The sequence below is a fragment of the Coenobita brevimanus genome, chromosome 62, assembly GCF_032717465.1.
Source record: "Coenobita brevimanus isolate Jiangsu-jjx chromosome 62, ASM3271746v2, whole genome shotgun sequence".
Classification (NCBI taxonomy): domain Eukaryota; kingdom Metazoa; phylum Arthropoda; class Malacostraca; order Decapoda; family Coenobitidae; genus Coenobita; species Coenobita brevimanus.
This window is the reverse complement of record NC_137015.1, coordinates 35,144,947-35,157,782: the sequence shown is the minus strand read 5'-3', so window position 1 is coordinate 35,157,782 and position 12,836 is coordinate 35,144,947. Positions and strand designations below refer to the sequence as shown.

At 45.4% G+C, this 12,836-nt stretch overlaps 1 protein-coding gene across 1 annotated transcript in view; it reads right to left on the bottom strand.

The window, feature by feature from the left end:
* The window catches only part of Nf1 (neurofibromin 1), a 509,668-nt gene that overhangs the window by 421,867 nt on the left and 74,965 nt on the right, over positions 1-12,836 (bottom strand). Inside the window, exons 10-11 of the mRNA XM_080275751.1 lie at positions 8,574-8,764; positions 5,192-5,336 (exon numbers count right to left, since the gene is read on the bottom strand). Coding sequence (XP_080131877.1) covers positions 5,192-5,336; positions 8,574-8,764 — 336 coding nt within the window. The remainder of the gene's footprint in view (positions 1-5,191; positions 5,337-8,573; positions 8,765-12,836) is intronic.

Here is a 12,836-nt window from a genome sequence, read left to right as displayed (position 1 = left end):
ACAATTGGTTGGAGACAGAAGTCATATTAAGGTTATGTTCTTGCCCCCTAATTTGACCTCAATCTTGCAACCCATGGACCACGGTATTATTGCAGCAACGAAGTGGCTGTATCGCAAGGGGTACATGGAAGATGTGATGGCTGTATTCGAGGACAAGGGGAAGGCAGCCCAAGGCATGGACAGCAGGGAGAAGAGGACCTTGACCAACTTCAAGCAGTATTTCCTCAAGTCTGCAATCTACAACTGGAAACAGGCTTGGAAGGAACTCTCCGCACTCATGCCTAAGCATAGGTGGAACAGGCTCCTCATGGGTGAAGAGGTCACTGCTGACTTTACCAGCTTCGAAGCTCAGGACTTCGGCCGGTGTGTTGAAGCAGCAAGAGAACAGGTAACTGAGAATACAATCCACGAATGGCTGGAAATGGACTCCGGGTACCAGACTCTGTCCAACAGGGAAACTGTGAGTCCATGACTGCAATGGGCACAGAGCCTGAAGTGGAAGAGGAAGAGGAGGACGATGATGACAGTGAAGTGGCAGAAATCCCAAGGCTCCAGCAGGTTTGTGATGCAGTAGACATCCTTTTTGACTACTGCGAGCATCCTAATCGGCAGCACATCTTTGTCAATGACATGGTCGCTTACCTACGATAGGGGCATGAGTATGCGATCAAGCTGCAGTCAAAAAGGATCCCCAAGAAGTCCTCCATCATGTCCTTTATCCCCCCATGACATCTGCCACTCTGTCGCCACAGCCCTTGACCTCCTTGCATTGTCCTCTGTCGCCCCAGCCTTCAACCTTCTCGTACTGGCCTCTGTCACCCCAGCCCTCTACTTCCTCACGTTTTATTGTTTATCCCAGCCAGGCACCACCACAGCCACTTCTTCTTCATCTCAGCCATGCACTTTGGCCACGGCACCACCACCTGAGGACTACCTCCTTTTTTATGTTTCTGCCCGGAATCATGCTAAGGCTGTTCTTCACTCGGCTAGAAATAATTTCATCCATACTAAACGCTCTCAACTCTCCAACTCGAATTCTTCCTGCTCCATCTGGCACCTTGCCAAAAACCTTTCTAACAACTTGACCATATCATCCTTCCCTCCTCTTTTCTACTCTGATGGCTCTGTAGGTATTTCTTCTACTGATAAAGCAGTACTCTTTGCTCAGATTTTCTCCTCCAATTCCACCCTAGACGATTCCAGTGCTGTTTCTCCATCATTTCCCGCCTCTGACTTCCTCATGGCTGACATAAAAATGCCTTCAGCTGATGTATTTTCTGCCATCACTGGCCTCAATACTAACAAGGCATATGGGCCTGATGGAGTCCCTCCTGTTGTTCTCGAGAACTGTGCTTCTGTGCTTACACCCTGCCTAGGCAAACTCTTTTGCCTTTGTCTGTCAACTTGTACCTTTCCTTTTTGCTGGAAGTTTGCTCTCATTCAGCCAGTCCCAAAGAAGGGTGACCACTCCCAACCCTTCAACTATCGTCCAATTGCTTTAACGTCCTGTATTTCAAAAGTTTTCGAGTCAATTCTCAAAAGAAAAATTTTAAGGCATCATTCCTATCACAAGCTTCTTTCGGATTGTCAGTATGGGTTCCATCAGGGACACTCCACTGGCGATCTTCTCACCTACCTTTCAGACTCCTGGTCATCCTCCTTTCGGGACTTTGGCGAAAGCTTTGCCATTGCACTTGACATCATTCAAAGGCTTTCAATCGAGTCTGGCATAAATCTTTAATTTGCAAACTGCCCTCTTACGGTTTCTATCCTTCCATCTGTGCCTTCATCGCTAGCTTCCTTTCTGGTCGTTCTATAGCCGCTGTTGTAGACGGCCATCGTTCTTCTCCTAGATCTATCAACAGTGGTGTTCCTCAGGGCTCTGTCCTATCACCAACTCTCTTCCTTTTATTCATCAATGACCTTCTAAGCTGTACATCTAACCCTATCCACTCATACGCTGATGACTCCACCCTTCACCTTTCCATTCGGTTCCCGCAACGCCCATCTCAGCAGTTACTTCAACAAACAAGGGATGAGGCTATGGCACACATAACGTCTGACTTGGCTCGTATCTCTGACTGGGGTAAGAATAATCTTGTTGTTTTTAATGCATCTAAGACTCAGTTCTTACACCTATCAACCCATCAAAATCTTCCACAGGTATACCCACTAATGTTTAATAATATTCAGCTTAATCCTGCATCATCCTTGAACATGCTTGGGGTTTCATTTACGCGGGACTTATCTTGGAAAGATCATATTACATCTCTTGTGAAATCTGCTTCCAAGAGATTGGGTGTGCTAAGCCGACTCCGTTCTTTCTTTATCCCTGCACAATTGTTGACTCTATACAGGGGTTTTATCCATCCCTGTGTGGAGTACAACTTTCATGTGTGGGGAGGCTCCCCACATACAGCTCTTCTCAACAGGGTGGAGTCAAAGGCTTTTCGTCTCATTAACTCTCCTTCTCTTAATGACTCCCTTCAACCTCCGTCTCTTTGCCGCACTGTTGCATCTTTATCTCTTTTCTATCGCTACCTCAGTGGTCGCTGCTCCTCTGAACTGTCTGCATGCATTCCTCCACCTCTACGACGGGCGAGTAGCACCCATCTAGCAGCAAACTCTCACCCCTTTTCTGTCCAACTCTCCAATGCAAGAGTTAACTGTTACTCCCTGTCCTTCATTTATGCAACAGGGCAACTCTGGAACTGTCTCCCTCTGTCTGTATTTCCTGCTGCCTATGATCTCCAGTCTTTCAAACGCAGTGTGTCCAGGCATCTCGAAATGAATGGATCTTGAATTTGGCTCTCTCTTGTATTTTTTCTCCTGAAGGGAACTCTTATTGCGGGCTCATGGCCTTTGGTTCCTTCTTCCTCGCATTAAAAAAAAAAAAAAAAAAAAAAAAAAATTGAGCTTATTGATCTCAAAGGTCTTTAATTTACATTTTGAGAAAATGGCCCTCAAAGTTTCCCCAACTTTGCAAACATGCTGTGCACGAATGGGGCGGAGCAGAATAGAAAGCCTGGGGTACCTTAAAGAACTTTTCACACCCTTTTGACTGGTATATCAAAGAACCTCCTATAACCAAAAGTTTCTGAGCTTATCAAGAAGTTTGAGAACACATTGTTACCAGGAGGTGTACTGAGAAGGGCCCAACACTGTTGTCTGCCTTGTCATCTCCAAGGTGTCTCAGAATGCCCTAACACTGTACTCTGCCGTGTCATCTTCAAGGTGTCTCAGAATGCCCCAACACTGTAGTCTGCCTCGTCTCCATGCTGTTTTCGGAAGGGCCCAACACTGGAGTGGGTGACATCACCTCCAAGGTGTCTAAGAAGGCCCCCAAAATGTAGTATGTCTTGTCTCCATCCTGTACTGAGACATCCTGAACACTTTAGCTGATCTCGTCGTCTCCAAGTTGACTCAGAAGACTCCACCACTGTAGTCAATCTTGTCATCTGCACCCTTCTTACTCCGGTGCCTGACAGTTTTCTCTGGGGTGTGTGATCTTATGTGGTCATTTTATAGGCCACACCCTCTCACCCCATGTTGCCCCACTCCCAGACGAACCACAAAAGTTTGAAGTAAGGTAAAAATTGACTGATTTTTATTCGGTTTTCAGCAGTAATATTTCACAGGCATATGAGGGAATGTTGAAGGATTATTTTTATGGGCATAACTGAACTTCACCCGGACCCGCAATTTTCGGCTATTTTCAACAGGCCGATCCCTTTAAATGTCAGGACCAACTTGCCTAGCCCCGGGCTCCTACGCTCCTCATGGGGCAACAAAGAATTGGACGATGGATGGACTACCCTTTTATAAAATATTATTCAGCTTGGGCGAGACTTTCTTGCTGTAGAGGCTGGGTACATCCCATTAGCCCTACAATACTTGGGGAGGTTTATTAAGCTAAATAGATTAATTTGACAGTAGCAAGACAAACTATACATTAAAATGTCCTCAGACTGAACGAGGTTTCGTCCCTAACAACTTTTCCTTATCAATGTTTGCCTTTACATCTTAAGATCTCTTATTTTTTAAATATCTTAAAAAAAAAACACTTCCCTATTAACATACATGAGAAACCTAACATGGAATATGCATAAACACTAGACGCTGGAAGAGGTGATAGAAATTTTTATCACTCTGGCTGCACTTACACAATTTTCAAACTTCCACAAGATAATTTTTCTATAGAACAGTAAACTCACAGCAGGTAAAAAGGTTAAAAACTAGCTAATTACCATTTTCATTAATGTGGCTACACTTAAAACACATTATTCAGGTTATGAAAAGATAATCTTGTTCAAATGAAAAATAAAACAGCTAATGGGTTTGAATGTTGAATGTTTTCAAGAAAGTTAAAGACTTCTTTACATTATCATTATTTCATCTTGACTTCCATGCAGAACACCCATAAGAGCAAATGACAGTCAAGATCAAGTCAAGCAATCTTGTTCAGATTCCAGTAAGCTCCAGGAGGTTCTTGGCTTTCATGTAACGTCTACTTGACTTTTAGTCTGTCAAGACAAATCTCAACCAACCCAGATACACCGAGATCATTCATTCACCATTCATCAACTAATCCTGTGTTGTCCCATGAGAAGCCTAAGAGCTCGGGGCTAGTCAAGTTGGTCCTGACATTTAAGATGAGAATGACCAGCCTCACTCATCCCTGAGTGGCATTACATGAGCAATAAACCCCAATCACCCCTTGGATATAAACCTGCACCGGCTCTATCCAATTGGAGCGCCTTAATTACTCACTAAGCCACCAGGTGCCATAATTTGGTTATATGGTTACCACCCAGCATAGTAAATGGTTTCCTGGTGTACAGGAAACCATCAGTGTAGAGCCACCTGTAGACAGAAGGAAGAGGAATGACTGAAGGAAAGAAAGACAGAAGAGGAAGGAGGGGAAGAAGGAAGGAAGCGAGGAAAGGGCAGGCACCCGAGAACAGCACCACATCAAGTGAATGGATGGTGAGCACCCCCACCAACCATACACCAAGAAAAACTGAAAAACTAAATGGATACGTACACAAAGAAAGCACACATATTACAGAAAGCTAGACAGATATACAGGGTGGGCCAAAAGCCAAGGTGTACATTGTGATGTTATCAGGACGTGTGTGTCCCAGCTTTTGGTTCATCCTGTTTAACTGCATGACTAGAACCCTAAACTCACGTGTACCATTCTGAGTGGCGTGTGAGAAATGCAGCCCTGAGTCACTTTGTTTAGGGTCTCTGTGAACATCGACCGCAGCTCACTCGATTTGTTGTAAACGATGTCGATCTGCGGCCACCATGGCAATCTCGGTTGGGTTATTATTCTGTAAAAGGGAAACTGATCATTATCTCAAGCATCAACATCACAGACTCTACTTTCACTTAAAAACTGGGTGGAAAGATTTAATGCATCACACCACCAATGTCATTTATTCCCAGCCAATCTCTCAGCAGTACATATGCAATTCTATCATTTTCAGCTCTTTCATTCTGGAAAGTACAGGCATACCCTGATATCTGGCACCCAGATTACTGAACACTTGCTACAATGAACAAAAGAAATTGAGGAACATACCCACAATCCGAACAGCCGTCAATTCGCTAGTCCAAACACTCCACTGCACCCTAGGTTTGAAATGTGCATGTCCGAACGTGGATGTGGTGATGTGTGCGGCTCTCCCCGTCCTCCCTCCATCCCCTCATTTCTCACCGTGTCCCCAACCCCCCCACCTCTCCTCCAGGCCTCACCATGCTCAGCGTTGCCACGTGTGTCTCCCTCCTCGTCCCCCTACCCTCCCCCACCCCAACTTAGCACACAGCTTGTCTGGCCCGCACTCATCTACTCCTGCTGTGTCTGTTGCCCTGAATGGATCTCAGCACTGCACCTCCCACCACCTTACCTTCCTGCATCACTATGCGCTGCACCACCACCACCACCATCCCCATTCCAAAACATTCAGTTTCAACTTCTGCGCAGCCTGTCACCAAGAGGTCCCTCATGACCACCATCTTGGCAATGAAGTTTGATTGTTATTTGGCATCACGAAGCAAGAGATGGCCCTGCCAAGATCAGTCAAGCCCTTGGTCCTCCCCGCTCCACCACCGGTACCATCATCAAGAAAGCCAAGCACCTGGCTACAGGTACAACCACCATCAACCTTCCAGAGCTTAAGTCTATCTTGAGAAGTATCAACAAAGCTTGTGACATCATTTTCAAGCTTGACCCAGATGCTGAGAGAAACTTCAGGGTGTGGAAATGGGTTTCTTGGCACAATCTCTTGTTGTGAAGAACTCTATCGCCAAAAGAAGTCTGTCTCTAAGCAGACGAAGGTGTCTGAATTTTTCAAGCCCCATCCTTCAGCCTTGTCTCCTATCACTTCTTCCTTCCCAGTCCAGACTCTCTTTTAAGCTACATAGCCTGTGCCACCACAAACACAGCAAGAGGATGATGCACAGCCGCGGGTGCTAAACGCTCCCAACTCGTTGCCTCACCCCAGGTGAACACCACCCGGCTTGCCGTCACACCTGCACTGATGACCACAGCCAGACTCACTGCCACACCCCAGGTGGCAGCCACTGCCTGACTCACTGCCACACACAAGGTGATGACCACTGCCTGAAATGCTGCCATACCCCAGGTGACAACCACAGTCCTCACCAGCCACCCACCAGCTGAATCAGCCATCTGATCCACCTCCCCTGGCAACAACTGAGCCAGGCCAATATTCCCAGGCAGCAGCTGAGCAAGCTGCACACTCCCTGGCAATAACCTAGTAGGAAAAAATTGTCTTTTTTACACAGACTTATGTATTTTTTGTTTGTCATCAGTAAACTAATGTAACATGCTTGTATGTGATGTTTAATGTCCCATTTCTTAGCAATAGTACTGTTTATGAGAATAATTACATTACAGTACCTATGGTGTTTCTGTGTCAGTGTCTATTGATTGGGTAAGGTATATGAGAGTTTGGGTTTGGGCCTGGAATGCATCTCTGGCTTTTCAGTATCTTATGGGGAAAACTGCTTTGACGTCCGGCAACTCGCTGTCCAAACACTTCCACCGGTACACAACACCCCTGGATATTGGGTATGCCTGCACTATACATCCATCTGGTCATTATTATGTCTATGCACAACCTTAAGCATATCCTCCTCCTTTACAGTCCAAAATTCACTATCATACAGCATTACTCTTCTCACACACACAACATAAAATCTGCCCTTGTTATTGAGGCAAAGTCCCTCAATGTCAAGAGAGATAACAGTTCCCATATCTTTCCATCTACCCCTATTCCCCCCCATTCTTCCCTACCCTATGACAACAATCTGTCAAGTCTATCCTGATACCTAAGTCTACATGTTTGCAAAGTCTATTCTGATACATAAGACAACATAACTGCCATCCTGATACAGCTAGCCTTATCTATTTTATCATAACTACACAGTGCACTAAAGGCCTACTTTAACCTGCAGCTGAACTTGACATCACTACACAGTTTATGTACCCATTTCTTGTAAATACTGCGTAAGACTGACCTGTACCCAGTACCCCTTCCCACACACAGCACACAGACACACCTATTTCATTCATATTCACTTTCAGTCCCTTTGATTTCATTACATCTAGCCAACTTCTAAATCTCTTTACGGCCTCCCTCTCATTCTCCGCAATCAGCACCATCAGCATGTAACAACTCCCATGGATGATCAGTCCTTGTGTTTTTTGACAGTGCCTCAAGCATCATAACAATTGGAACAGGGATCATAACAGATGCTTGGTACAATCAAATATACAGTGAGAACTCTGCCAGGTCACCAACTGCCTGAGTACTTGGATCTTCATAAAGTATCTTCATTTTGACAATCCACTCCTCAACACCAACTTCCTCACTGCCCATTAAACTATTTTCCTAAGAACCATGTCAAAAGCTTTCTTCAGGTAAACAAAAACAAGGTAAAACTTCCATTTTCTTACCCAAGAACTTTTTGTGGTGTTGCTTAGCAATAAATATTGCATCAGTGGTTCCTCAAATACAAATCAAACCATGACTATCATTATCTGAACAAACATTTTCAGGACACCATATTTACTATGGTCAAAGACATCACCCTGTCCCTTGTAAAGTGTTCAGAATCACACTCTTCAACTAAATGTTTGGTACACAGCACTCGTTATTACAACATCTCTAAATCCGTTACTAATCTCACTCCAATTATCTCAGACACTTTCAACATTTCAGTTCCCTCACCAAACATATCCACAGTATTTCTTATTTTACTCTTATCAACTGCCTTAGCTACAGTCGAAGGATCAATTAATGACCAATCTCCAAGCACTGCTTTGTCCAACCCCAGACTCTTCTTATGCATCTGACAGCATACACCACCAGCCATTTTTGGAGGACATGAACCAATGCACACTGCACTTGATCTTAATGCTGACTGCCAAATTAGACAATTAGACCACTAGGTATCTTCCATCAAACAAGCCATACACTCATCCATCATCCAATCCTGTATTACCTAAAAACCACAAAAACAAAACATGAGAAACAACTTACCTGTAGAGTGAGCTAACGAGTACAAAGTGGTAGGTGGAGTTAGGGTTGGGGTTGAGGCAGACCTTGAGTGCCTCGTTGTTGTGTGGGAGGATGCGGAAGAGTGACACAAAGCAGTCAATCATGAGGTCCACATCTTGACAGATGTACGCCATCCCTCGTGAGAAAGGCTTCATGGTGTTGAACAGCAAATTCTGACAAGGAAGGAATATGAATTTTTTGAAAGGAGCTTGTGGAGTCACATGAAGAGAGAGAGACTGACAAATCAGGAAGTGATGGAGCATTGTGGCGTGGATGTGGATGTGACAGATAGCATTAGGAGATACACACTGAGGTGGTTTGGCCAAATGGAGAGGATGGAGAGTGAGAGACTGACGAGCAGAGTCTACGTGAGTGAGATGGAGGAGGGGAGAAGGACGGGTAGGCCAAGGATGAAATGGAGGGATGGAGTGGAGAGGTATATAAGAAAGAGGGGGTGTGTGAGCTGGGAGCAGGACAGTAAAATGGCAGGGGACAGGGAGACATGGAGGTAATTTGTGGTCACCCCTTACAGGATTAAAGCATCTGGCAATAGATAGATAGATACACCAACAGGGGAATGTATATGGGGAGGGCAAAGATATCATAAAGATGTGGGAAATTTAAAATGGAAGGTATAAAGAAATTGGGTAGATGATGATGGAAGGATGTGGAGAGACTGTGATAAGAAAAGAAGAGGAGAGGGGGCCTGTGATAGGGAAGGAAGAAGGGGGCCTGTGACAGGGAAGGAAGAGGGAGGGGGACTGTGACAGCAAAGGAAGAGGGAGGACTGTAACAGAGAGGGATGAGAGGGGAACTGTGACAGGGAAGGAAGAGCAGGGGGACTGTGACAGGGAAGGAAGAGGGGGGGGGCCTATGACAGGGAAGGAAGAGGGAGGGCTGTAACACAGATGGAAGAGGGGGGGACTGTGACAAGGAAGGAAGAGGGGGGACTGTGACAAGGAAAGAAGAGGGGGGGGACTATGACAGGGAAGGAAGAGGGGGGGGACTATGACAAGGAAGGAGGAGAAGGGGACTGTGACAGGGAAGGAAGAGGGGGGCACTGTGACAGGGAAGAAAGAGGGGGGGGACTATGACAAAGAAAGAGGAGAGGGGGACTGTGACAGGGAAGGAAGAGGGGGGGGACTGTGACAAGGAAGGAAGAGAGGGGGGGACTGTGACAGGGAAGGATGAGGGGGGGAGGCCTATGACAGGGAAGGAAGAGGGGAGGGGAGGCCTGTGACAGGGAAGGAAGAGGGGGGGGCAGAGGACTGTGACAGGGAGGGATGAGGGGAGGGGAGGCCTGTGACAGGCAAGGAAGAGGGGAGGGGAGGCCTGTGACAGGGAAGGAAGAGGGGAGGGGAGGCCTGTGACAGGGAAGGAAGTGGGGAGGGGAGGCCTGTGACAGGGAAGGAAGAGGGGAGGGGAGGCCTGTGACAGGGAAGGAAGAGGGGAGGGGAGGCCTGTGACAGGGAAGGAAAAGGGGAGGGGAGGCCTGTGACAGGGAAGGAAGAAGGGAGGGAGGCCTGTGACAGGAAGGAAGAGGGAAGGGAGGCCTGTGACAGGGAAGGAAAAGGGGGGGGGGACTGCGATGGGGAAGGAAGAGGGGGGACTGTGATAAGGCTGGAAGAGGGGAGGACTGTGATAAGGAATTAAGAAGGGAGGACTGGGATAGGGAAGAAAGAGGGGAGGACTGTAATGTGGAAGGAAGGAGGGGGGACTGAGATAGGGGAGGAGGAGGGCAGGACTATGATAGGGAAGGAAGAAGGGGGAATTGAGATATGGAAGGAAGAGGGGAGGTATGTGATGGGGAAGGAAGACGGGGGGACTAAGGTAGGGAAGGAAGACGGGGGGACTAAGATAGGGAAGGAAGAGAATACTATACAGAAATATAAAAATGTAGTAACAGATGGAGGGGAAGTACAACTGATGCTGATGAAGAAAGATGAACAAAGGATGGACTGTGCAGTGCAACCTCTAAAATTCAAAGCATTTGTGTCCACAAACTGCTTGAAATTCAGAAAACTTCAAACTTTAGAGAAGATCACTGATGTGGTTTTCTCATAGTGCAGAAAGACTCTTGACATGAGCTTTGCAGCATGGGCTAACCAACCTACTGCAGTAATCCTACTTTCCAATTATTTCTATAAAATGGCCATTATAATTTATATCCCGTAAGTCAAGCTCTCTTCCAAATATCAGGTAGTTTACCTTGACCTAAGGATTCCTTGAATATTAAATACAATGGTCTGCTTAACTCTTCTGCACATTCATGTAGCACCCAACCTGAAATTTCATCAGGACCATATGCTTTTCCATTGCCTAATTTACTTAACACTTCCTGTACTGTACTTCTTTTTCTGATATTTGTATATCTGGTAATACGTGTGGGCATGCATGCTCCATATCTTTCAAAATTATTTTCTTTTGTAAAAACTGATTTGGAAGTTTTTATTTAGTTCTTCACAAATATCTTTCTCTTTGTGTGTGTGTGTGTGTGTGTGTGTGTGTGTGTGTGTGTGTGTGTGTGTGTGTGTGTGTGTGTGTGTGTGTGTGTGTGTGTAGCAACTGGAAAAACATGTTGGAGGTTTATATTTATTGTGCAGTTCCATGGCAACTTACTCAAATATCAATTGCACAGCACAGCAACAGTGACATAAATCATCTAAAAGAAATATTCTATAGTAATAGATTACTGCCATACAACAATTAAGCTTTTAAATATTTTAAGAGACTGCTGCCTACCAGCAATTATGCTTTTGTTAAATATCAGTAAATTTTTTGTCAGCTAATGACATCCAACAAGTGCTGCTCCATGGTTACCCCATCCCGTCCGGATGTCAAGTATTCACATCCTCCCAGGGCCGTCCGGGTGACATGTACACATGATCAAGTAAATCACACCCTTGTTTGAATATTCAGCTGGTTATTTCCACCACACGCAGCCACTGGCAACTCTCCAGCATGCATCCCAGTCAGGTTCCACTTGCCTGTGTACCTCAGTCATGGATAAACTTACACAAAAAAATTTTACTGTGTCCGGATCCTCGGGTGAGCACCCACAGCCGCCAACTTCAACACCAATGAAGTTCAAAGGCCAGAAAAGAAAAGGCTTCAGTGACAGTGAGACAGGGACAGAACTCGAGGTGACATTATGGCCAATTAAGAGTGGAGAAAATGACTCTTCCTCTCAGGAAAGCGACAGCCATAATAATGAGTGTGCAGATTGGCCTGGGAGGAAGGTAGAGTCCCGGAGGATTGGAAGTCAGGTATAATTATTCCCTTGTACAAAGGAAAAGGGGAAAAAGAAGTGTGTGGTAATCATAGGGGCATCTGTCTTCTAAGTGTAACGGGAAAAGTGTATGGTAGGATACTTATTGACAGAGTTAGGGAAAGAACAGAGGAATTAGTTGGAGAAGAACAGGGAGGCTTTAGGAAGGGAAAGGTTGTGTAGATCAGATATTCATTCTTAGATCTTTAGTGGAAAAATTTCTAGAGAAGGGAAAGACGTTGTATACGGCTTTCATCAATTTGGAGAAAGCATATAACAGGGTGGATAGACACGGATTGTGGAAAGTATTAAGAATATATGGAGTAGATGGAAAGTTGTTGAATGCTGTGAAGAGTATGTACGATGGTGCTAAGGCTGCAGTGCATGTGGATGGTGAACTGAGTGAATTTTTGTCTTTGAAGGTTGGGTTGAAACAGGGATGTGTCATGTCTCCATGGCTGTTCAATCTGTACATGGATGGGGTAATAAATGAGGTACAAGGTAGGGCAGTGGATGTTGGAGTGGCCCTAGTAAGAGAGGGTAGTGTTTGGAAACTCCCTGTACTGTTGTTTGCAGATAATACTGTGTTGTTGAGTGAAGACGAAGGGGAGCTGCAAGGCTTGGTGAATGAGTTTGGGTGAGTGTGTAAGAAACGGAATCTAAAGGTGAACGCAGGGAAGAGTAAAGTGATGGTCTTTGAGAAAGGTGAAGTCACAGTGAGGTTGGATGGTGAGGAAACGGAAAATGTGAGTATGTTTAAGTACTTGGGTAGTGTGATGAGTAAGGATGGAAGTTTGGAGGGTGAAGTGCTTGAAAGGGTACAGCAGGAAAGAAAGGTTGCTGGTTCCTTGAATGCTGTGATAAGGAACAGGGAAGTGAGCATGGAACTGAAAAAATTACTACATGACAGTATTGTGATACTAAGTCTAATGTATGGAAGTGAAACTTGGACATTGTTGGAAGGACATAAGTCAAGA